The sequence below is a fragment of the Hydra vulgaris genome, chromosome 05 (genome assembly GCF_038396675.1).
Source record: "Hydra vulgaris chromosome 05, alternate assembly HydraT2T_AEP".
Taxonomy (NCBI): domain Eukaryota; kingdom Metazoa; phylum Cnidaria; class Hydrozoa; order Anthoathecata; family Hydridae; genus Hydra; species Hydra vulgaris.
The window spans coordinates 37,147,804-37,175,342 of record NC_088924.1 but is presented as its reverse complement, the minus strand read 5'-3'; the positions used below and the strand labels follow the sequence as shown (position 1 = coordinate 37,175,342).

Below are 27,539 nucleotides of genomic sequence, written 5' to 3'. Positions count from 1 at the left end.
CCGATATCTAAAAAAGAAAGCCTAAAAGAATCGGGAAACTATAGATAAAACTTGAACTTTTATCCTTATTTCTTTGAATAACAGCCATTACAGAAATTTATTTTTTGGTAAAAAACCATCATGTTTTTATCATACTCAAGTAACCGTATCCGCCCTGAATTTACAATTCAAAATCCGCTTTAGCAAATTTTTGTATTTTGTATTGAGCAGTTACACAAACGAGCAAGTTTATGAAACAGTCTTTCGCGTTTGTCTCTGTCCCTCTATTTCAATTTGACTTTCCATTCAAAACCATCAAACACTGCTTCATAATCAATCATTTTTAAAATAAATTCTGTTAACTTCGTTTTTGTTAGAAACTACCTTTCCGCAACAGCTGATCCCAAATTTCGTTACTTTTGATGAAGAAATTGAAACTCCTCCCAATAACTTAATGAAACTCATGCCGAGCTTCTTACCTACTGTTATTGTTTGGAAATCTACCAAAATAACTGAATCTCATACATTGATATCATTAACCTCGATAGTCTTAGTCGTGGATACAATGAATTGATATATCTTTCCTTCAATAATCACCACCATTTTAGAGTTCAAACTTTTATTTTTATTTTTGAACAAACTTAAGATTTAAAATTGTCTTTGAACATCCCATATCAACTATAGCTATCGTCACCATACCATTAACTTTCAAACGAATAAATATAAAATGCTATTCCCAATGTTATTCAGAAGCAAGGTTGCACAAATTCCTTGCTTCTTTCCTCGTTTCCCTGCATCTTTAAGCATCTCAAATCCACATTTCTTTTGTCAAAGCATATAAAACACCGATAGATTTTCTTAAGAGATAAGTTCTTTGTGTATACATAATTCTTCACAATGTAACCATATGCAGTTTTAACATACTAAGTGTATTTTTGTAGCATGATGCTGACACACAGCGTCAGATGCATTACTGTCATCTTTTCAAATGCGGCTAAAATCAGCTCTCGCTTTGGGTTACATGATATTGATTGGATTTACTACTGTTCAAAATCTTGATGATAAAACATCGGGCAATTCCAAAACAAACGCCTCTTCTGAAAACATTGAAAAAAAAAATTTAAATCAGTCAAAAATACATCAGGTTTCTCTCCGTCATTTAATTTTTGTTTTGTAAAAAGGTCACATGCACTGTATATATCCACACTCGCAGCACTCGTTCGACTTTGTTTGCATCTTTGCTTACCTTCAACGGTTAAAGCGTCATAAACTGAAGTAGCAGTTCTATGAAAAAGAATTGGAAAATGTATTTACAGCTTTTTGTTCTGCATTCCAGCAACCACTTTTGTTTATTGTATTCAAAATACAGCATTTGAAGTTCTATCTTATGTTTTAAACATATCGAATGATTTCATAATTGAGTTTATGCCTAGTTAGCTTGTAATTTTCTCACATAAACACAACACTAAGATTAAGATGTTTTTTTCTTTTCTTTACTCAATGAAACAAACGGTAAAGCAGTAATTATAATGTTTTTAGTAGGATGTAAAGAAACTAATACCCAACTTGCTAGAAAATTCAAAAACATTGGCATTAATGTTATTCCTGGAGAAAAGATATGTCCCTCATATAAGATTAAATTGATGTTATTTAAGGATAATACTTAGCCATAAAACTTTTCTAAAGCTTAATTGTAACTATAAATAAGATTTTTTTTTAGCAAAACTCTCACTGTAGCAGTAATTATAATGTTTAGGACCAGGAGAACTGACTTGCAGCTGGATTTATAAAGATAAAGAAACAAATATGTTTCTTTACTCTCTTACAAATTCTATTAACAATTTTATATTATATTTATATTTATATTAACTCATAAACCTCAAAAATAACTATTAAAACATTAACATATTTTATTCACACATAAACCGTACAAGTTTACAATAATCATCAACTAAAAAGGCACTATTCTTGCATTTTACGTAAATTAATCACATCAACACATATACGCACAAACACAAATTATAATATAACTAGAAAAAAGAAAACAAATAATTTACCCCAAAACATTTAAATAATTGTGCGTGAGAAATACAATGTTTATGTGTGTTTTGCCAATTACAAAGGTTCTTGAGGATAAGACTTATTTTAGACTTCTACGAATTCCGTAAAACAACATAATAAACAATACATTGACATATATTAAAATATCGCATCTAATTACACTGCATCTTACTCTTTTCTAATTTGATTTGTTTATAAATTAAATATAACTAAAAAATAAACATATATAATTGTCGACATTTAGATACAAAGATCAAGTATTGAAAAGAAGGCGAAACATGTTGGACATGTGAGTGTCAGTTGTATAAGGCCCCTTTATCTTTTCAAATCCTTTTTTTTTTTTTTACCTCAGAATTAGCTTCCAACTAATGAATTACTTTTAAGACATTATCAGTACTTGATTAGCAGAAGATCAAAGAAATTCAAAAATATATATGACAAAATTTTTATTTAGGATCAAATTTTAACATAAAATGCAAAGAAAAAAAACTTGTTATTAGGAAAATGAAGAATTGTGTCTTCTTAGATAAATACTGAACATCTGGGAGTCTTAAGGTTTTAAAATTATATTATTGGTGAGAATAAAATATTATCAAAATTTGTGAAAATTCACAAAGTATTGGTATCAATGACCAAAAGAAAATTGCTAGTTCAGAAAAAAGAAAGACACTGAATTTCAATCAATCATGGAGACAGTGGCGGGTTTTAGGGGGAAGTCATGGGGTAGAAGACCTCCCTTTCTCCTCCGTGACAAAACCCGCCCCTGCATGGAGACTCTTTTTGAAGTAAGATAACCCAGAAAAGATAAAAGAGCTCATACAACTCAGTCAAGATTTGCTAAGAAACAAAGAGTGTAAAGTAAAAAAAATGATCTTAAAGCAGTTCATAAGCGGGCATACAGATGAAGAACTTGAAGCAAAGACTGAATGTAGACAAGAGAAATACCGTAGGTATACAGATTATAAGACAAAAAAGTCAATCAAGATCAATTGAGAGAAAGTCAATCGAGATCAACTAAGAAAAAATCGAGACCAATTGAGATGCCCAAAACTATAATGACGAAAACTATGATTAGATTTAGAAGATTTAGAAGATTTAGAAGATTGAAAATGCTGTTGGAAAATATTCAAATGAGATAAAATCAATATCTGAATTAGATATCATGAACTTTAATCATAAAAAAACTAAAACGTATGTTTTAACATCCCAGAAAACACATGAACGTTGACTTGATGTTATGCCGACATCTTTTATATCAGTATTAGATCGGCGTCATTTTATTTCATCGGTCAATCATAAATCTTTATTTAGGCGTTCTTTTATCTTTTTCAAAAGTAAAATGCATAAATATTGAATATAGCTTATGCCAAATGATAATAATTAAAATATTAGGTGTATTTATAAATTTTCCGATAAATATTGTTTTTGAAAATAATATATCTCAAAAGTTCCGCAGAGTTCTACCCTGAAATGTTTTTTTATCCTAGGGAATGATATCATGGATAACTAAAAAAAATCAGCTGCCCCAAATTGCCCGAAATGGATTTATGGGCATTAGTATAAAAAATAAAAATCTGTGTAAAATATTTACCTCCCCCCACAATGAGGGGGTTGTAAACTGTACGTGGTCATTACTTCTGAACACCAAGATTTTTTTATTAAAATTGAATTCTATTGATAAAATTAAATTTTATTTTAAGTTTTGAAAACAATTATGTTTAAAATAGTGTCCCCCCTCTCAAAGGGATGGAGGGGCCGTTGTTTGGGTTCTTCATGTTCTTAAGCTCCAATAACCGTAATATTTTATAACACATCCTCATTTGACAATAGTATTAAATAAAAAATTTGGGAGTTCACATCATGCATGGAAAATTGTTTCATCTGTATTTCTTGAATTTTGAATACAGATGTTGTTAACATGATGTGATTATATTATGTTAAATGTTGCATGACGTGTTGTGGTTTAAATTAAAGTGGATAATTGTTGTTTATGTGTTTGTACGCCTACATTCTTGATAAATTATGCAAACTTTATCAAGAATTATAAACATATCTAATACAGAGTGTTAAGATGAATCGGAAACAACTGGAAAATTCGATATAAAAGCTGGAATGGATGGAGCCTCATCTCAAAGTGTATACAATCAAAGTTTTGATGACACAGATCTTTCAACAGGAGTTGAAAACAAAAAAATCCTTGTTCCAAACTGCAATTGTTCCGTTGAAACTGAAAATAGGGGCCATCACTGTATGGTCAAACCCAATGCTTTCAAGCCACCACTTTTGCAGGCCTCTTCACCTGCAATACCAAAAAGAAACAAAATAGTCAACAAGAGCTGAAGAATTAGATGTTAGGAAGCAAATAGAAAGTCTTCAAGATTTTGAACTTGAAATCCCCTTCTCTAACCAGAAAGCAAAAATAAAAATAAAAATTTAGATGACCATGTTGGACGGCAAGGCAGTGAATGCTATAACAGATACAAACGGTATCAATTCATATAAGGTGAGTCTAAGTTTATAATCTTATCGTCGACAACTGCATTTACAGTATAATAATTCTGCATTATTTTTTATTGATTAACAAGAACTACCAGTTTTTATATTTCGCCAGGTTTCTATTGTAAAATTTTGTTTTTTTATTTTACAGATGTAAGTATATGTTACATAACATCAACCTAACTATGAGCATCCTTCCGACCAATTGCGGAAAACATCATAAATAAGCAGTAATAACATGTGCAAGTAACATCAATTGTATGTTATTTTATTTATATATTAATTGATTATTCATTAAAAAACCAACAAAAAAAAATATAGCTGTTTTTCTAATTGATTTAAATCCTGTCAGACCAAATTTATTATTTATTTTACATTTATAAGTCTATAATAACTTTAAGAATAAAATTTATTGTTATTATTCGAAGTTATTTCATAAATAACTTATTCCTTTTTAAAAATAAAGGGGTATTCCATGCCCCCAAACTCTCTGGTAACGATTGTTCAAAAAGGCCTCGCAAAAATGTTTTGCTGCAGGCCTCACATTTTCTTAGCTTGACTTTAATTGTAAACTAGTTTTATATTTATATAAGGAAATCCAGTAAACTAGCTTTACATTTATATAAGGAAATCCAGTAAACTAGCTTTACATTTATATAAGGAAATCCAGTAAAAAGTTATAAAAGATAGAATTGCTGTGTCTGGTAATAGTTCTAAATTTCAACACAAGGACAAACTTCTCTTAGAAACTGTCCCATGTGACAGAGATAAAGCATCTGATCAGGCTTTAGTTATTCAAAATTTAGTAGAATATTTTTAAGTTTCAGACCAAGTATTCCCAGTATGTGTTGATACTTTAGCAACAAAACACTAATAGGAAAAAGAGGGTGCAGTTATAGTATTGGCAAGAGTATTTCATAAACTTTCATAGTGGCTGTTATTTCGGCATCATAGACATGAAGTACATGTTAAAAATATTTACAAATCAATAAATGGAGATAACACCAAGGGTCCGTAAAAGGCACCTTCCCCAAACTTTAAGAAGTAATGGAATCTTTTGACTCGTTTTTATATACTTGTGATGGCTTCTAGTTTTAAAAAGTTGGATGAGAATACTCTTAAAATTATTTCTGGAATTTATCATATGTCCTTGACGGCGAAAACATATATTAAATTTATTCTTGAAATTGAGATCCACCCACTTTCCCCAAAGAAGATTGCAAGAATCTTGTGAAGTACTTAGCTTTCTAGCTTATTATTCAGTCAGACAAGCTAAAAAACTTCAGGATTTATCAACTTGGTGCCTGTCATAAAACTAGACTAATGACAGATGCATTATATTGTATGACTTTGAAATTGATAATGCCAGTTATAAGCTACTTAAATCAAGGCCAACAATTTCAAGTCTCTAAAGTTTGTGTAATGATAGTTATATTTTATGCTCCGGAGTTTTTAAAAAACTATATATGGAGAAATGTTTTTACAAATTGATGATTAAGCTCCCCTTTTCTAAACTCGTGTCGTTGACCCTGAGTCATGGCGCTTGCTGATTTTGACCTTTTAACTAAAATAAAGTCTGATATTTTTTTTTTTAATTTTATTTTGGTGCCCCAAGAAATCCTTACGGTCTTATCACAGAGCACCGCGAATGAGCATTTAATTGGAATTTCACGCCTCCTTCCTAACCGATGTTGCAAAACTTGCCCAGAGGTGGGGTTTGAACCACCTCTGGGCAACTGAGGCAAGTGCGCAACCACAGCGCCGCGGCTGCTCATATTTAGAAGGCCTAGTTGGAGCACAAAGTTCTTTAGATTGGTAAAATTAATAAAGAGAAACCAATTCAAGTTGGTGAACTAAGATAAGTACTGTTAAGTAGATAACTATATAGTCGATAACTATATTGTAAATAATTATATAGTAGATAACTATATAGTTAATAAATATATAGTAGTTAACTATATAGTAGATAGCTATATAGTAGATAACTACATATTATATAACTATATAGTAGATAACTATATAGTAGATAAATATATAGTAGTTAACTATATAGCAGATAGCTATATAGTAGATAACTATATAGTAGATACCTATAAAGTAGATAAATATTGAGTAATAAGTAAAAAGATTAGGATTGAGTAGATACGTTGTGAACTTGTTACCTTGTTAAACTTGTTGAAAGATGGTTTCCTTTTGTCGTTTTGGATTTAGTAAAGAGAAACAAAGATTTGGTTGGAAGTATGCCACAATATAGAAGGTTTAGACTCGATACGCTCGTACAAGAAATTTATGTTTTTTATTAAACACCTCAGTATCATAAATGAATGTGCTGAACGAATTATTAGACTTATATAAAAGGTTGTTGAGTTTTTACACTCTGAGAATTAGAGTCAAAACATTTTGCTAGTTGTTTAAGAAAATTTAAAATAGATTTCAAACAATTTTTATTAGAAAAAACTTGTTAACTTGAAATAGATATCCTTATTTGAAATGCAAACATGCATCATTTGTTAAACTCTCTTGTTAACTATCTCAGATAGAAGTTAATATTACTAATAATATAAAACAGTGCTTATACAAACTAACATAAGCTTTTTAATTTGTTCAAACACCTGTTAGCATATAACTGCAAAAAATGATGTTCCTCAAATTTATTAAAAAATACATCTACCAGTCCCAATAAAGCTAAAATATTCAATATAAGCTAGTATATAAATATGAACAGGTATATACACAGTGTGTTTGTATTTTTCAAAAAAATTTATCAAAGTGAAAAAAATTGTCACCCTAACAAACAAGTTTATCGATACTTTTTATTTTTTTAATAAAACTACTTTTCCAAAATAACAATAACAAATCAATTTGAAGACATACATTTTGGTAAAAAGTTGAAAAAGTCATCTAAGTGGAATTAGGATAGTATATTAAAAAAACGTGATTAAGCAAAATCAGAATACAAAAATTATACAAGTTTATTATTTATTTATACAAAATTAAAAAAACCGCTGCTGTTAGTTATCATAACAAATTGCTTAAAAAGTGTCAAATAGATTCCAGAAAAACATAGCAATTATTAAATGAAACTATTGGTAAACCCCAAAAAAACAAACCATGCATTTCAATATATAATTAAGAATCTAAACTTGTCTTTCAAACTTCTCATGTAAATAAATTTTTTGACAAACTTTTAGGTCGTAGCAAAATAAATTAAATAACAAAAAACTAAACATGGTAGGATTTAAAAATGCTTTTAAATACCTAAAAAATTAACTGTTACAATGAGCTCCTTTTATTTAACATTCAAAAGTTTTTCCTAAAAAAGTGAAAACAATATTATTATTAAAACTTAACATGCATATTATAAGGGGTATAATAGGGGGTAACAAATAAGTGTATCGCAAGGGTAAAGGGGGTAACAAATAAGTGAATCGCAAACTATTTAGATAAATCTAAATGGCTTGATAAAAGATAACTTTTAATCTACGTAAGCGATCTTTTTACGTCATCAAAAAGATTTTTGACTAATGTTGCTGACGATTGCAGCTCTTTTATCTCCGGAATTATTCTTAACAAACTGTGCGTAGAATTGAGTTATGAATAGAAAAGGTTTATGGCAAACAAGCAAAGACAAATTAACTCAAGTAAACAATTCGAATAGTTTATGGCAAACAAACTATGGCAAATTAACACAAGTAAAACGAAGTTTTCTTGAGTTAATTTGATTAAAAAAAAACAAGTTAAATCTTTTTTTCCAAAAAAAAATTATGGAAAGCCTTCATGCAAAAAATAATCTATATAAAATTACTTATCGTACAACTTGTATTTAGAATAAGTTTTTATTAGAAAATCTAAATATTATTGATTTTGAAAACCGAATTGAAATCGCCTTAAAATAACATGTAAATGGAGTATTTTTAAGTATAAAAATTTAGTTGCTGATTTTATTTTAACTTCATCATTTTATATAAATTACTACATTTTAAGCAGGAAGGTTTGACTGGCAATATAAATGATGTTGTACACCATGCAGATATCTCGAGCGAAAAAGCTGTAATAATTATTATTTTATTATAATTATTATTAATTATATTAATAATTATATATTGATTGCAACTTTTTTCTATATAAAAGTTATCCAACATTTGGCAACATTTATATTGAACATTCATAAAGTTGTGTGTTAATGCGTATTTATAAAGTTAGTTGTAATAGATAATAATTATAAGTATAAATAAATTAGTAAATAAAGAAAATTAATTATTATGTATATGTTAATTGTATGATGTCTAGATTGGCGAATTGGACAATGATACTAACTGTGGTGAAAACAATGATGAATATAAAAATGTGAATTTTTATTTATCTGACAATTACCTAGTTACGCAGTTACAGCTGGCGGTGCAATCGCGCTTATATTTGGTCTCGATGTTTTTTTTGGATCAAATATGTTGTATTGATGATTCTTTTTAATTTGATAAAGCTTATAGCTATTAATTATTAAATTAATATAAACTACTTTTATCAAGACCAACACTAAAACCAAGACATTATGACTCAATACCAAGACTAAGACCAAGACTCCAAGCTTCAAGACCAAGACAGTTAAATAGAGTCTCAAGACGTCTCGGGACCAAGATTCAAGTCTTGAGACCAACATCTCTGATAATTTTATATTATGATGCATTATAAAATGCATACATTTATCATATACTAGCTATTGCAAGTATGTCTAGTTGTTTATGTCTGTATTACAGACATAAACAACTAGACTATGACATAAAATAGCTAGAATATGATAAATGTATGCATTTTATAATTCATCATAATATAATAATATCAGAGATGTTGGTCTCGAGACTTTAATCTTGGTCTTGAGACGTCTCGAGACTTATATTTAACTGTCTTGATCTTGACCTTGAAGCTTGGAGTCTTGGTCTTAGTCTTGGTACTGATATTGAATCATAATTTCTTGGTCTTAGTGTTGGTCTTGGCCTTTACTGTCTTTACGTTTCTAAATATTATCATATTTTAATACAATATAGTTTCCCGTACGGAAAATTTTAATGGAAAATCCATGAAAAGACTAAACATATGTTTAGTTTGAATCGTATCAAATGTGATGCATTATAAAAAACATATAATTTATAACCTTATTAAATACAGAATAATAGAAGAATGCAAAAAATATTGTTTACTCAAATTAGAAATGATTTACCTCTTTAAGTTACAATGGGATCTTTAAACGCGCATTTGTAAAACCCATGGTGCAGCATGAGCTATGAAAAAAAACCCATGGGAATTCTATAGGATCTCAATTTCTATGGCAATTCGCACATAGAAATTCCATGGAATTTCTATTTTCATAGGTAATCCATGGTTTCCTTATAGAATGGAATTTTCATAGAATTCTACGAAATACCCATCAAATTCCATGGAATAATTCCATAAGGGCAGCGTTTGATATTTTTTGATCTCCAAGTATATGAGTAAGTATATATATATATATATATATATATATATATATATATATATATATATATATATATATATATATATATATATATATATATATATAAATATATATATATATATATATATATATATATATATATATATATATATATATATATATATATATATATATGTATATATATACATACATATATATATATATATATATATATAAAACGGTCATCTGCAGGGGTTGCAATACATACATAAATCGAAGGTTTGGGTGTAGGCAGGTATAATCTAGATATAATAGACGTTTATTATACATGCATATTTTTTGGTTATTTCTCCAAGACTGATGGGGTACCACAAATGATCAGGCTACTCCTTTTTCTTTTCGACTATTCCTTGTTTCCACTTGACTACTACCCCAAAACATAAACCTTAACAAACAGAGCAGTTGTGTTAAAAAACTAGTTCAACACGATACTATTAACAACTTGGTAAGGAATGAGCTATTAAAAAATAGTCAATAAATTACTTGATCAACTTGAAAATTAAATTTTTAATAAATTCAAGTTTTGTTAATCGATGAAAAGTATTGTAAAATAATATAACTCACTAAAACATTTAAAGAAAAAAAAAACTTCTTTGTACTTGAAAAAAGAAATCAACTTCTTGCAACCAGGAAAAATCTTCATGTGATCAGTAGACAAAATTCTACAGTCAACATATTGACAATAAGTCTTTCTGTGACGTCTTGATATTTATGAAGTTTTTGTGACAACCTAACCAATAAGTTAAAATTATTGATAATATAAAAACTTAAAGTAATTATGCATATTTAACTATCTATTTTACAAATTTAAAAATATTACCTGTTAGGTAAAAAAATCACTTTGAAGTCACCATTTTCATTGAAGTTTTTCAAACTTTGTATTACCTTCAAAGATTGCTAGAAATTATTTAGTACAATAAGTAAAACTATCAAAAAAAAATTGTTTTGCAATTTTTCAAAAATTTAAGATTTCAAGTAAAGTAATAAGTTTTAAAAATTACATTATTTCTACAACGGAATATCTCTATATGTTTTTTAGTTATCTTCCAGCAGAAACATTTTCAAAACATATTTTTATATAAGTATTATAGTAAAACTTGCGCTGAAATAAAAAAGCAATATATACATATGCATGCATACATATTAGGATGTCCCAGAAAAAAAAAATTTAATTCGACAATGTGCACTATGCCAATCTTCTTTATTTGGTCCCAGTAGTCCACCATAAAAATATCTGTCCTCAAAGTCATTGTTTCGCTAAAGAAGGTGTTTTAGAAAAAAGTTTCATATACATTTCAACGAGTTTTTTTTTTTGCATTTTATGATTAAAAATTTGAAAATATATCTAGAAATACAAGAAATAAATTTTTTAATATCAGTTATTAGAATAATGAAAAACAGTAGCATAACAGTAGTATATATTATATATTGCTACTTCATTCTAATTTGAGTTTACTTATTTTATAACAAACTTATAACAAACATACATAATAACAACTTTTACCTATATGTAGTATATATATATAAAAACATTACATATTTTGTAATCAATTCTGTTGTATTTTATAATATAAAAATAATATTAAATATGACTAGTGCAGGACATGTAGGAGAAGCTTGTGGAAGAATAATTATTTATGCTAAGCCTGCTTAGGAAGATGGTATAGGAAGGGCAGCAGGAGGAGATTTTTTAGCAACAAAAAAAGAAAGCCAGTCGCTGGAAAAAAGTAGCAGAAGAAGAAGCCTTGAGAAATTTTGAGCAGAAATTTTTCAGTGGGTGTAGTTGAACAAATTATGATTCAGACTTTGAGACTCTTATTGCACAGAAAAAAAAGTTGTATGATAAACAAAGATTCAACTCAGTATGAATGATGTTTTAGATAAGTGGATTTCATTTATGACAAGGTAAATAAATTTCTGTATAAAAAAGTAAATTGTATCACAAATATATATAAAATTGAAAGTTAAAACAATAAAATTATTGCATAATTTAAAAAATAACAATGCTTTGTTTATTCTAGGTGTCAAGTTAGCGTGAGACCTGAAACAGCAATGTTGTCTTCCTTATTCCAAGCTGGGGGAGTAGATATTGACATGTTGAACATTTCTAAGTATCAGATGGTAAAAACCATGAAATCACAGAGAATGAAGCACTTATAGCATTATAGCAGAACCAGGATAGGGGTTTGAAACTTGTTCTTCACTTTGACACAAAGTTGGTTGAACAGTACAGGACGGAGGTCAAGGCTTTCCAAAAAAGTAGAAATGTTAGAAATTAGTGTTTCCTCTCCAGAGTCCGATTCATTTGAATTTCTTCTGCGCACACTTAAAATACCCTCGTCTAAGGATGGAAATAATGGAACGACATTTTCATCATGTTATGATAAAACTACAGGGAGAAACAAAGGGACCCAGTCAATCTTTATTCAAAAAACATGGCATAAGATTGAAAAAACTGTGAATACACTGGCCAATTTTGAGAAACTTGATTGAAACAGACCTGAGTTTGCTCTTGGAACCCTCTTTAACAATCTTGCAAATGAAACAAGAAAGTTCTGCACAACAGCTCTTAGACAAATATTTTTGACAGAGGTGATTACAAGTGTTTATGTGAACTGGTAGCTTTTTATCTCGGAGCAGATTTGTTGAACTTCAAGTTTCTACAACCTGGTGCACATTACGAAGCAAAATTTATGGGTGATTCATTGTATCTGTTGCAACTTAGTATCAATGAAATTAAGATGATACAGGTTGCTTATAATGAGCAGGATAATTATATTGTGAGCTTTAACTGTTCAATTTTTCTGAAGAGCCTTATGGCAGCTCCAATGATCTTCATTGCAGATCATTATCTCCAATGATTTCATTGCAGATCATTATAAATCCACTTAACTCAAGACATACGAAAAGATTGGCAAAGCTCTTAATTTTAGCATTCTCAGACGCACGTGGTATTTTACATCACAGTGTGTTATCTTTGTTTTAGCTCACCAGCGCTTACGTTAGAAAGAGAAGACGGATAATCTTGTGGAATTGTTAAGATATGATGTTCCAGATATAAAAAGCTTTGACAAAGAACAACCAGAACTTTTTACACAGGTCTGTCAATTAGCAGTTGTTAATGACAGAGCTGAATTTTTACACAGGTGTGTACGTCAATTAGCAGTTGTTAATGACAGAGCTGAAAGAAACATCAAATTGGTGCAGGATTTCATTGGAAGGACAAACTCCGAAAGCAGGCTCCAAGACATAATGATGGTGGTTTTAGACAACCAGCGGAAGGTGTCTTAACGTGCCATTAAGCAAAACTTGATAAAAAAATCACTTCGTGGCTAACTTTTTGTCTTTAAAATATAGTTTTTGCAACAAAAGTTTCAAAATTCTTGCACCACCTAATCGTTTTTTGGTATTCCGTAGTATGTCATTTTAAAAAACATTTTAAAACAATGCAATTATAATAAAGAATGAAATAATTATAAAATTTTTTCAAAGTTGCAGTCAGAAACAAATATATATTAAATTTATGTTAAAAATATCTTATTATTTATTGGTAAATATCTTTTATTGTTGCGATAGAAAAGAAAAATAGCCATGACCTTAAAAATAAAAAAGATGCAAACAACAAAACAAGCGAATCGATTATATCAATATATATCAATTATATATCGATTATATCAGTTTTTGCAAACAACAGAAAGATCTTTCTCAGTCGGTTGAAGAAGTCTTAAGACATCTTCAACAGACATCTTTGGGAACCTATATAAATAATAAATTTTCCAGCGAATCGCGTGAAGTGAGAAAAAAATTTAATAAACAAGATGAAAGAACACAGAAAGAATGGTAAGTATTCTGTTATTATTTACGATAAACTTTTTGTGAAAGATTTTAGGAGAAAGCAAACTAACGCTTAATCGCAATTTCTACTTTTAACTTTTAAAATAAACACATTTTATTATACTTGATAAAATAATTACATTATTATTCATTATTATAATTTTTTTTGAATTTGATAGATTCCTTACAATGAATCAAAATACCATTTTCCAAAACACTGAATTTAAATCAATTATAAATAAAAAAAAATATTACTAAAAAAGATTCTGATCCTGATATAAACTATTATAAAGAACAAATTAGAATTTCAATCCAATACACTATGATATAGAATCTAAAAACCTTATTGAAGGTTTAATAGTAATTCGTTCTCACTTTTGCAATTAAACATAAGAAGCTTACAAAAAATTTTTGAAAAGTTTGAGAAGACAGGTGGGGGATTATTTATTTTTATAAATAACTTATTGTCTTATGAATGTAAAAAAGTATTATGCTTAACCACAAGCAATTATGAGTCTCGTATTGAAATCGCAAACAAAGCCTTAAAAAATATTATTGTCTATGTCTGGACACCTTCTGAAAAAATAAAACCATTTGAAGATTGCATAGAAAAGATATTTAAAGCCAAATCAAGATCAAATAAAAGCGTGTACCTCGTGGGCGATTTTAACCTCAACTTTCTTTAGTATGACGTAAATAAAAAAGTAAAAAACTTTTTCAACTATATTTTCCAGAATAATTATATTCGACTAATTCATAAACCCACTCGAATTACCAAAGAACATGCTACTGCAATTGATCAAATAATCGTTAATGAATTCATAAATACCAATATTAAAATATTTAAATCTGACATTTTTGACCACTTTCCAGTGTTTATACTGTCACAAAAGTGCGATAATATTAGGAGCCATTGTCTGAGAAATCTGGGCAAAATAAGCAAATTTCGGAAGTAATGTCTTCAAATTGTACTCGGATATTTTGTAAAAGACAATGAAAGTGGCCACTGGTAAATTTTTTTCAAAAAATCCTATTTATTTTGGAGATATTGAGTCCCAAAATTTGGCCCATTTTAAGAAAATTTTGCAACATGAATATGACAGACACTTTTTTTTTAATTTTTTTGCTAATCTGGGTAGATTTCTAAGTAAGAATTCAACTTGGTTATATTTTTGGTTGTCTAGAAATTATGGTCCGAAACCACAAAGTTTAAAATTTTACCCTAACTTTGAACTTTTATATATCTTAAGGCCAATACTTGCACGTAGATTTCTCAGGTGTTTTTGAAAGACACTAAGGCATACCTTGATTTTATGTAACATAAATCATGTGTTTTCAAGGACCTGGGAAGGAGTAACCTGCCAAATATCACTTTTTGCGTTCAATGCGCTTTGATATATTACCCATAACAACCATGGCCTTGGATCTGCCATGAACAGTATAAGTTATTTCCTTAAACATGCATCTTCCAATACCTGAAAAAAAATCTATGTGCTCAGGTGATAAAAGCCTACAGAAGTCCTAGAAGTAGCCTTATTTTGCAATTTTTTAAAATAAAAAATACCCTAGCAACGGTTAGATATGCTTAATAACAGCTACTGTACAACCTTAATAATTACTGCTGAAATAAAAATTTTAGTATAATACTTTCTTATAAAGAAACTGTACGAGAGCACTTAAAAAAAAATTCATATAGCACTTAAAATAAATACAAATAAAAATTATATATAAAAAATACAATTTTTTTATCTAATATAGTATAATACATTATACCAGGTAGAACATTGTATATATATATATATATATATATATATATATATATATATATATATATATATATATATATATATATATATATATATATATATATATATATATGTATATATATATATATTTATATATATGTATATATACATATATACATATACAAGATAATACTCCTGGGACAAAATGACTGCCGACTTGGTGTGGTATTTGTCTTAATGACTACTTGGTACATACCATGCTTTACTTGAGTTACATAACATAAATTTCTTTCAGCAGTTTTCTGTAGAAGAATTGAAATTTGTTAGTAAAAACTGCATTTGTTTAATTTTAGTCAATATATAGTTATCAGTAAACAAAATATGTCAGAGAGCAAGAATAAAATCAGCCCTTATGAAAAATGCATATATTTTAATAAAGAGAAGACTTCTTGTAGTCCTTTTAAGCGATGGAACAAAAATGGAATCTTTCAAGTTAATGAACTGACTGCTGACATAACTAATCATTTACAAACTTTAAAGGTATGAGTAATATAATAATGTTATTTGCTTTTTTATTAAAAGAAACGGGGTTTCCTACTCCATAGGTGAAAAATCTAACATTAATGTTTTATTGATACCACCGACAATCTAGTGGAATGAAAAAACCCTGATTGAAAGCCGATTACAAGCTTATCTTTCATGCTGTGACTCATTATGTGCGTACCATCGTTTTTTTTTTGGTATTGGCTGGAAGCAGCCAAACAGTTGTCAATACCCAAGACATGAATTTCAAATCGGTAATAAAGCACCAAAAATTAGAACACCAAAAATTAGAACACCTTTGAACACCCTTGCTGTTTATAATGAAAAGAATTCACCACTTACTGTTGGAACCGTATTTTACTTCAGTTTCCTAAAAAGTATTTCTACAGATAACAATATTGATATGTTAGAACCAGCTCCAACACCAATAAAGTCTTGCTTTCCTGCTGATGACATATATATGTTCCAGATTTAACAATTATTTCAGATGAAACTATCAAAGAATCAAAAAAATTAGCTAGCTCTTTGCGCGAAGCATCTGGAGCAAGCCCACTGTCCTTTCAGAAAAGCAAATGCGAATAGAAGACATAACCCCAGGAACCAAACAGATAGTTAGGAAGAAATTTGAAAAATTTAAAATGCAGCTGGAGAAGATATTTGCTGAAGCAATTGGTCAATAAGAGGCACTAATTTCTCAAGTGTGACACAATGAGAATGAAAATGGTTCAACACAACTGGTTCCAAAAGACCTTGTTGTACCAGTCAAGATGTTTCAAGAAGGCAATTTTTTAAGACAAATCCTTTTGCTTTCAGTTATTATCAATAACAAATACACTAAAGAAACATTAATGAAAATCTTTGATTGCAAAAAATATCAATTTGAAAGAGCACGCAAATTGCAAAAAGAAAGCATAGGACTTTCCATACCAAAATAGGTAAACATATGCCGAATGCCACAGGAAAAAATAGAACATTTTTTAGAATTTATATTTTGTCGGAGATTGCTGAAAGATGTAGCTTATGATGTAAATAAAATAAATTTTTGACAATGGAGAGGAATAAAAAGTGGTTAATGCCATTTTAGGGATGAAATTTAGCCAGACAATTCTTAGTTCTTAGTAGCAAAAGAAGGCAATTTCTATATGATTTAAATGTGGCTACAAAAGATGTTAAAACCTATATGAAGCATCAAATCCGTGATGCATAGCAAAAAATGGCCAAAATACTGGCTTTTGAACAACTTGATGAGGAAACTGGTTTTTGGCTGAAAGATTTTAGTCAGAAAATTTTGCCAGCTAAATTCCGTCAAAGCCAAAAGGGTTATTTTGGAAAAAAAGGAATGACTCTACTTTGAAGTCTTCTTCTTCCATAAAAATGATCGAATGAAAAAAAAAGTCTATTTTACTGCTGTCTATAGATGTCAGCAAAGCCTTGTTGATGTACTCTGTCTAACTGATGTTGTTTTGGCCAAAGTTAGAAGTGATTTTCCTTGTTTAAAAAACCTTTATGCAAATTCATATAATGCATTGTCTTATCATGGCAACTTCTACATAGAAACCCCTTACAAAGTTTGCAAAGCATACCAATAACGTTGCAGTAATCCTTAGCATTACCTCCAATGTGAGCCATAAGTTATAACAGAAAAAGAAAACATTCAAGATTAGCTCCTTTTTCTAAGCGTTAACTTTTAGTCAAGACTACCTTATTTGTAACTATATTCTAGGTAAAGTTGCAAATAAGGCAAATTTAGAGGTAAGATTATCAGGAAGTTCTTTAATTTAGAAACAACACAAAATTGAAAATAGGAGCAATGGGGTACACCATAAACTATTTGAAATTTAGAAAAATCCTAAAAAACTAAAGTCCTTTTTGCTTAAACTGTTTTTTTGTGTATTTATTTATATTTTATTTTTGTACTATTTTTATACTGTATTTTGTATTAATATTATACTGTATTTTGTTTTGTATTGTATTATATTTATACTGTATTTTTGTATATGTATACTGTATTATATATATATATATATATATATATATATATATATATCAAGATTGAAAAGTATATATATATCAAGATTGAAAAAATCATGTTTTTAATGCTTACTAGTGGGTTTGAAATCACAAATTCTTTTTAACAAAAATCATTTTATAAACTTCTTATACCGATTGTAATGATTCAACACTCTAAATAAGTGCAACTATATTGCATAGCACCCAATAGCGTAGCTAAAAACCAAGAGTTATTTTTTAAATTTTCTAAAAAGTCGTTACTGTAAAAAAGAATATGCATATCAACATTTAAAAAAGTTGTAGTATATTTATGTAGCTAATAAATGCAAACTCTTTTTCAGATAATTTTTTCTACTTTAAATAGTGAGCGACTTTTTATTTGTATCTAAAAAAATGAAACCAACTACATTCATTCATAAATAGTAAAATAATATACAATTTTATTAAGTTGCAAATATGAAGCCATAACGTTTTAAAGCAAATCACAGTAGTTGAGCTGTTTTAGTAAAACATTAACTTACTAGTCACTGAGTAGTACGCAGGTGGTTTAAGGTCAATTCAAATTCTTATAGTAGTTTGACTGATCCTCAACTTATTTCATTTAAAACACATCTTTTTTTTAAAATCGTTGGTTTAACTGAATAATACCTAGCAAAAGTTGTCAAAAAATTTAAAATTTTTTTATTGACGACAATATGATGCAAAACCTATCCACTTCGCAAAACTCCTGTTAATTGATCAAAGTTGCATTCTGGGATGTCCTAAAGTTATTAACATTATACATTAACAAAAGTTATTAACTATATACATTAACAAAAGTTATTAATATTATACATTATAAGACAAGAAAGTCTCATTACAAAGAATTAAATTGAAAAAAATAATATCATAATATATCAAAGGGCAATACGTACAATATTTTTAAAATTGCAATTTGACTTATTGGGTGGATTTATTTGACTTATGGGTGGACTCATTGGGTGGGTTCCTGTTTAAAAATTATATGAAATAAAAAATTCTTGTAATAACAAAAAACATAACAATTTTTTTTAAAGTTATTAGCAGATCTTATAAAAAAAAAAAAAAAAAAATAGTATCTTAATATATTAATTATGAAGAGTACGTGCATTCTTTTTTGCATTTGACTTATTGCGTGGGTTTATGTCTGTTTAAAAATTTTTTGAAATAAATAATTCTTGTAATAACAAAAAACAGAACAATGTTTTTTTCCAAATAAAGCGCATGTTCTTCTTGTTGATTGTGCCAAAACTGAAAATGACATTATTTTAAGATTTTATTGATGAGAATCATGGCCAGTCATCTCAAGATATTTTTATCAATAAATTTCATAAAAGTTGTTTCCATTTCACAAACTAGTGACATAAAAGCTGATGGGTTTTCATCTGAACTAAGAAAGAGCACATCTGCACACCTATGACATAAATTAACCTTTTGAATAAGCCATCGAGCAATGTGTAAAAGGGCTTAATTCTTTGGTTACATAAAATTTTTTTCCAGTAAATTTCTGTTTATTTTCTTTTTCATAAATTCCATAATTAGTGGTTTTTTGATTATAAACCTTCATTAAATCATTTAGAAAAATTCGCAAAATTTGAATCCTTTATACAGAAACTATTGGATTTGCTTTTTACTACAGATAAAAGTAATGAAGCATTTCGATAAGCAGCTCGAAATCGTCTAACATTTGGACGGTCATTCCAACCATCTTTGCTTCGAATAATTGAAAAAAATTCTCAATGCAGTCCTGATTAAAACGAGAAGTACAAACAAACTAAAAACCTTCAGAAAGTAGCTCTCACCTTAAGGTTGGAAAACTATTAATTGTGACACTTCAACCCCAGTGAGACATGATATACTTGCTTGACTTCTAACATTACAAAATTTCAATTTCTCAATCCAATGCTTTAACTCTTCCAGTGAGAAATACTGGCTCCTTTTAAAGTTAGAGCACAACGAGCTGGTTTATCTGCATATAATTTATAAGAATTCAATATATCGAATAAAGTATCTATGTGTTCGACGAATCTTGCTGTTGGTAATACACTTAAAAGAACTAAATTTGTATTAGAGCACCAATATAATGCAGAAGCAACCTGATAACAAAAAACTTGAGTGGCAAGTTTGACCTTCACAGAGAACCAGTGTCTAAGTGTCTATCTGTTAGTTTTGGCGCTCGACGCACAGAGTTTAATTTTTGTTAAATTGTACAGAGACTGGATGTGTTGCTAAGAAACAGTTTCACCATTAATGTCCATGTTATGTCTTCGTAAATTGTTTCTGGTACTTTTTACTAAATGCGGAGGATCAAAAATAACATGAATATTTATATCATTGGAAGGATTAAAAAAGTATGGTAAATTTTTGGAATACCCAAGCAAACGTAAGGCAGCTTATTAGTAGATCCTTGATCACAAACTGCACATCTAATATGTAAACCAGTTTCTCGAACCTTAGAAATGGTTTCACGTAGTAAAGAAGCCAAGTCAGCTGTTGATACTGTTATGAATTATTATAAAAATAAGCTATTGGTTGTTTCCATTTATTTGCCAGGACTCTAACTCTAACTACAAGAGCCTGATTTAAAAGTTTTCCATTTTTCATACCATAAACCCTGTCTATATTTCTATCATACTCTGTTAATATATATATATATATATATATATATATATATATATATATATATATATATATATATATATATATATATATATACATATATATATATATATATATATAAATATATATTCATATATATTTACTATTTGCGACACTATTCGGATTTTACTATTTTATTTTGAAATGATCTTACAGCTTCAGGTGTGGTTTGATTGTAGGGTATTAGAAATAATTTGTTAGTTTTGCTCATCACTCGTACCATCCTGTTTTTTAGTAGTTATACTATCAGATGTGCTGGGAACCTAATGTATAACAACTTTATGTTAATAGTATTATATGTGTTACATACAGTTGTCAATGAAAACTAATTCAAAAACAGCTTAGAAAAATAGAGGAAAGATGAGTGCAATGACCCGGAAATGTTAAAGCTACCATTCCATTTTCACAACAATAGTTGATAGTATCTAATCTACAGGGTTGGGGTCAAATACGTATTTGTATTTGAATTTGTATTTGGTAAAAATGGGGTAGTTTGGTGTATTTGTATTTATATTGTAGGTTTTTTGATTAAAATTATTTGATTAAAAAATTGATTATTTGATTAAAAATTTTTTTAAATATTTGTATTTGATTGAAATGTTATTGCAATTCAATAAACTAGGTTAAGCAGGTTTATTTTTGGAAATATCATTAGGTTCATTGTTGTTTTATTTTTATTTTTGAACACTAAAATAAAATAAAAACTTGTTTTTTAGGGACATTATTTAGAAGACTTGTTTTCATTCTTTTATTTAGTAGATAACTTTATTAGTCTTGTCTTAAAAAAATCTTTATATATTTTTTTAACCATAAGTACAAATTTGTCTTTGTATTTGAATTTGGATTTGTATTTATATAATGTATTATAAATTTTGTATTTGTATTTGTAACTTTAAATAAACTTTGTATTTGTAACTTTAAATAAACTTTGTATTTTTATTTATATAATGTCAATTAAATATATTTGTATTTGAATTTGGAAATCTAGATTCAACTTGAATTTGTATTTGTATTTGATCAAACGTATTTGACCCCAACCTTGCTAATGTATAATCACAATCTAATGGTATCTTATGTACAAACGATGGTTTATAATGTACAATTTTATGATTTGTTACTTTAACCAATCCAATTCCAAGTATCTTAACTATATTTGATGTTGGTTTAGTAGAGTATATACAAAAATGCAAATAAAAATCTAAATTTTTTTTTTATTGTCATTTTATGTATTTTTAACAATTATTTATTGTCAAGTCGCATACCTAGCAATATAACAAAAACTTTCAAGTTGCATACCTAGAAATATTGATTTAGTTTTCAGTGGTATTAATTTTTTTTTCTCTATCTTTAGTGTGACTTAACAAAATTCAGACAATCCTCACTTTTATTTATTCATACCTTCGACTTTCTTTTACATTTCGAATTTTTAATCAATTATCTTAAATGTAACGTCTAAAAATCTCCGTATATAAAACCGTTTCAAATTATACAATATTGAAAACAAACATAGAAAACACTCTAAGTTAATGCGTCAAAATTGTTCATAGTTCCAATTCGCAAATTTCAAATAAATTTTTTTTTAATTTACTGTACCAACTGTACCTAGCTTGAACAGAAACTTTGATAAGGCTGAAGACACGTGACAACGCATTGATGTACACCAAAGCGTTGGTAATGAGAAGTTTTTTGTAAAACGTGCACTGGCAAGTTTTACAAAAAACTGTTTTCACATTGTTTTTATGAAACCTTGATCTGGGAAATATAAAGACAGGTGGAAAAAAAATTTCTATCACATTTCCTATACCGCTCATAATAATTAGCTGCCCTTGTTCGGAAGACACATTGTCCAAATTGTTTTTTTTCATGTGGTAGTAACATTTGTTGATACGGTGGTTTCATCAATAATAAATATTCTATCAGGAGTGAAACTATGTTTTTTTAAAAATCTTTTCATAGTAGCCAAAAATTTATTTACAATGGCTGATTAAAATTTGTTGAACAAGACAAACTTGTATTTTCAGGTTTATGAAATGAAAATTTACTATGCCGCTTCATGAAACCCTTCAACCACTCTATACGAGCTCGCTCATTTTCTCTCTACTTATCTGGACATTTTTTAAATTTGATTGCATAATGAAATGCTAATTTTCTTGCTTGTTTGTATGTCAAGCCATAATTTATTTTAGACCTTTTTATAAGGTAGTCTTTCATCATACTCTCCTCATCGTTATTAAATACTTTTGAAAAAGCATACTTAATTGTGCTCCATAGATTGATTTTGGATAATAAATCTTTTTTATACCTCTTCATTCGGTAACATAAAGTGTTACGTTTTATATTTATATTTGCAGCTTGGTTCTGTCATTTATAATACTCTACAATTTGGATTACAGCATTAATAACATCTTCATAAAACTTGTTACTTGCTAGAAACGCGATCAGAAAAATCTCACAACTTTATATCAAAATGTTTACGTTTTCTCTCTAAAAACGAACCAATAAAATAGATTGTCTAATTTAAGTCATATTTCAAGAAAGAAAAGTGACAGCTATTTAATTTTATTAAGTTTGAATTCAAGAACGTCCCCTTCTCCCCTACTTTGTTCTAGTCCCGATATTACTTTGTTCTATTCCTTTAGCTACGTACATAACTAAATTTTCGACCTTGCAGCAAATAAAGCCCTCAAAAAAAAAATCTTTGACCTGCCGCAAAAAAAGCCCTCAGGTGACGTTTTTACTTACAACAAGTTGCATTAACCATTAGCTGATGTATATAATTTAAAGCAAATAACATGTCACGACACGTGTCGCAAAAAAAAAAAAAAAAGCAAAAAAAAAAACAACATAAAGAATCAGTTCATGTTATTTGCTTTAAATTATACACATCAGCTAATGGCTGATGTAACTTGTTGTAAGTAAAAGGGCTGTTGTAACTAAGGGCTTTATTTGCGGCAGGTCAAAGATTAAACGAAAAATACTGATTAAAAAGATTGACTCATAAATAACAAAATTTACAAAAAAAATTTACAATTCCATAAATACTAATAAAATTATTATTAACAAAACGAATAAAACAAATAGAATATTAACAAAACAAATTAAAAAAATTAGCACAATACTTTATTAAAAAAATATATTTTTCCAGTTTTAAAAAGTTATGCTGATCTAGCTGTAGATGAAAGTGCTGAACTGCTTATATTTCCACACGACTGGTATACAATTGAACAAAACCTTTCTTTATAGTGGTTCACACAAAATGATAGTAAACAGGGACAAGAATAATCTTCTATTAAATATATATATATATACATATATATATATATATATATATATATATATATATATATATATATATATATATATATATATATATATATCACGGCCTACTTAATAACAGGCCTGAAAGACGCGCAAAAAAAAAAAAAAACTGTAGGCGGATGTTTGTCAAAACAAAAATGGAGAAAGTTTTGTGGTTTTTTTAGTTATATTTTTAGTGTTTATATATATATATATATATATATATATATATATATATATATATATATATATATATATATATATATATATATATATATATATATATATATTCAGTCATGTATATAGATATAATGCAGTAATGTATTTACATAATATGATATACTACACAATATATATTTAAAATCAATTGCTTATAATTATTTGATAGTCAATATTATTTTATTTGTATTTTATGTATTTAGTAATCTTTCAAAACAAAAATTACTATATCATGCCTTTTAAATGTTGTGTGACTGGTTGTAGAGGAAACTATGATAAAGAACATAAAGTTAAACTTTTTCGATTACCAAACAAAAACCGTAATCCTCAAGAAAGAGAAAGATGGATTAGATCTATTCCAAGAGAAAACATTCCAAATAGTCCAAATACATTCATTTGTGAAAATCATTGGCCAGTTAATTATGAAACTTGTCAAATTCATGGTAAAATTCGTCCCTTAAATCCACCAACTATTTTCATCTGTGTATTTCAAAGTCAAATTCCTACACCTCCACCAACAAAAAGAACAACAACAAAATCACTACCATCTACGCGTAACATGAAACCTGATGAAATTTCAGCTCACTTGGATTTGTATGAAATTAGTTGTTTTGATGATCTTTGCCTAAAAGTAAGCAAAGAAGTTATTCCATTTCCAGTAACATCTTTTACAGTGGATGATGGTTTAATAATCCAAAGTAAGGATTATATTGATACCTCTGCTATTCCACAGTTTCTTTTAAAAGTTAAAATTGATATGCGATTTGAAGGTTTTCATTTTGGATCTAGATGCTCTATTATACCACTGTGCAGTAATCGAATACATAAAATTACATCTTTCTTACAAATTTTAGAAGCTATTAGATATTTACATTCCGTTGAAATGGATCATAAAAAAAACATTATCCTACAACAAGTTGTTAGCATGCATGCATTAACATTTGTTGGTAATAAAAAATATTCTCCAGAAATTCTAAGTAGGGCTTTTGAGTATTTTTCAATTTCAAGATCTCTTTACAGTCGTATTAGAGATGACTATGAAATGCCAAGTATTGTAACACTTGGTAAACTTATATCTAAGGTTAGTAAGCTAGAGAATTTTGATTTCCTCAACAAATATTTTATGCAACTAGAAGATCCTCGTCAAAAAAATGTAATTATTATAATCGATGAAGTTTATGTAAAACCACAACTAACGTATCAAGGAGGTAACTTATTTGGAAAAGCAGTAAATAATCCAGAACATTTTGCAACCACTGTTTTGAGTTTTATGATTTGCTCATTATTAGGAGGAAAGAGGTTTTTGTACAAAGCACTGCCAGTGTATCGTTTAAGTGCTGATTTTCAATATGAACAAGTTGTAAATATGTTAAATTTGATTCGTTCATGTAATGGCATTACTGTTGCAATTTTATGTGATAATAATAAAGTAAATCAATCATTCTTTAAAAAATTCAATTTGATTTCTCCATGGCGCACAACTGAAAACATTTTTTTGCTCTATGATTATGTACATCTAATCAAATCTATCAGAAACAATTGGTTAACTGAAAAAATGCAAGAGTTAAAGTATTCTGACTGCGGCCTTGAAAAAACTGCAAAGTGGGTTGACTTGAAGAAGCTGGTTGAGTTAGAAAATAATTCTATTGTGAAACTATCAAAGCTTAATGAAATTTCTATCTGTCCAAAACCTATAGAACGACAGAATGTTGCTTTATGTCTTAAGATTTTTTGTGTTGAAACGTTAACTGCATTAAAAATTCATCCAGAAATTCAGGATTCAGGTGGAACTGTTGATTTTATAGAAAAAATTGTAGACTTTTTCAAAATCCTAAATGTAAAAAGTCAGTTCGAAGACGTTAAAACTAAAGACTTAAAAAGGGCTGTCTTTGATAACCCTAACGATCAACGATTAGATTTTTTACTTGATATAGCAAGTATGTTTGAAAAAATGGTTCCTAAAAAACAAGGACAAAGAGTAAAACAACTTACCAAAGATACTGCTCTTGCTCTTGCATACACGAGTAGAGGACTGGTTGAGTTAACTAAGCATCTCCTCAGCACTTCACACGAATATGTATGTCTAGGAAATTTTTCTAGTGATCCCATTGAAAAAATGTTCAGTAAGCTACGTCAAGGTTCTGGTGGAACATATTTTATTAATGTTCAACAAGTTTTACAAAAAGTAAACATTAAGAAAACAAAGCTTCTCCTTGATTTAAACACAGATTTTGATGGAATTCAAACATGTTGTGAACATGCTTGTTTGAAATGTGGATTTTTGCTAAATGATGACAATACCTTCAATGTGTTTCATAATCTTTCAAATATGGAGTTAGCCTTGTCTAAGTCTGTAAAAATGGCTTTAGTTTATATTGCAGGATACATCAGTAGAAATGATGTAGATGAATATGATACGCAGTTCTATTACAACGAATTTGGAGAATTTACTAAAGAAATCAACAGAGGAGGCTTGAAGATACCTGGAGACAATATGTGTCAATGGGTGATTTATTGCTATGTATTTTTTCATCACATCATGTCATCAGTTTGTAGGACAAGTTTTATAAATATAACAATGATGGTAGCAGAATTTTATGGATTTGAAAACATAGATAAGTTTCATGGAAAAATACTATCTAACATATTATTTAACAACTATAGCAAGCTTTACTCACCTCGATCGACAAAAGAACCAGCTTTAAAAGTACTTAAATTGTCACAAAAATGATCATTGCGGAGCAGAAATGTAAATGTATGTAAAATATGTTTTGTGAAGTTGTAGGGTTTGTGAAATTTGAAAAGATATTATTAAAGAAAAGTGTTGTTTTTTTTAGTAATCGATTAAAAAATGTTATCTTATTGTAAAAGGTTTTTAAAATAAACAGCTCTCAAAATTTGAAAACAAGCAATTTAGCAGCTAGTGTAGCGAATTTTAAATTTTAACTCAACTTATTTGTTTACAAAATTGTTTAAATCGACATATTTGTTTACAAAATATCCGCCTACAGTTTTTTTTTTTTTTTTTGCGCGTCTTTCAGGCCTGTTATTAAGTAGGCCGTGATATATATATATATATATATATATATATATATATATATATATATATATATATATATATATATATATATATATATATATATATATATATATATATATATATATATATA

At 28.3% G+C, this 27,539-nt stretch overlaps 1 protein-coding gene across 4 annotated transcripts in view; it reads right to left on the bottom strand.

Moving 5' to 3' along the window:
- Nucleotides 1-23,834: 23,834 nt before the first annotated feature.
- Nucleotides 23,835-27,539, bottom strand: part of LOC136080829 (mucin-2-like) — a 93,594-nt gene continuing 89,889 nt past the window's right edge. For all 4 annotated transcript variants that reach the window (XM_065798078.1, XM_065798081.1, XM_065798079.1 and 1 more), the window contains one exon: nucleotides 23,835-24,139. In XM_065798078.1, coding sequence (XP_065654150.1) covers nucleotides 24,009-24,139 — 131 coding nt within the window. In that variant the 3' untranslated portion in view covers nucleotides 23,835-24,008. The remainder of the gene's footprint in view (nucleotides 24,140-27,539) is intronic.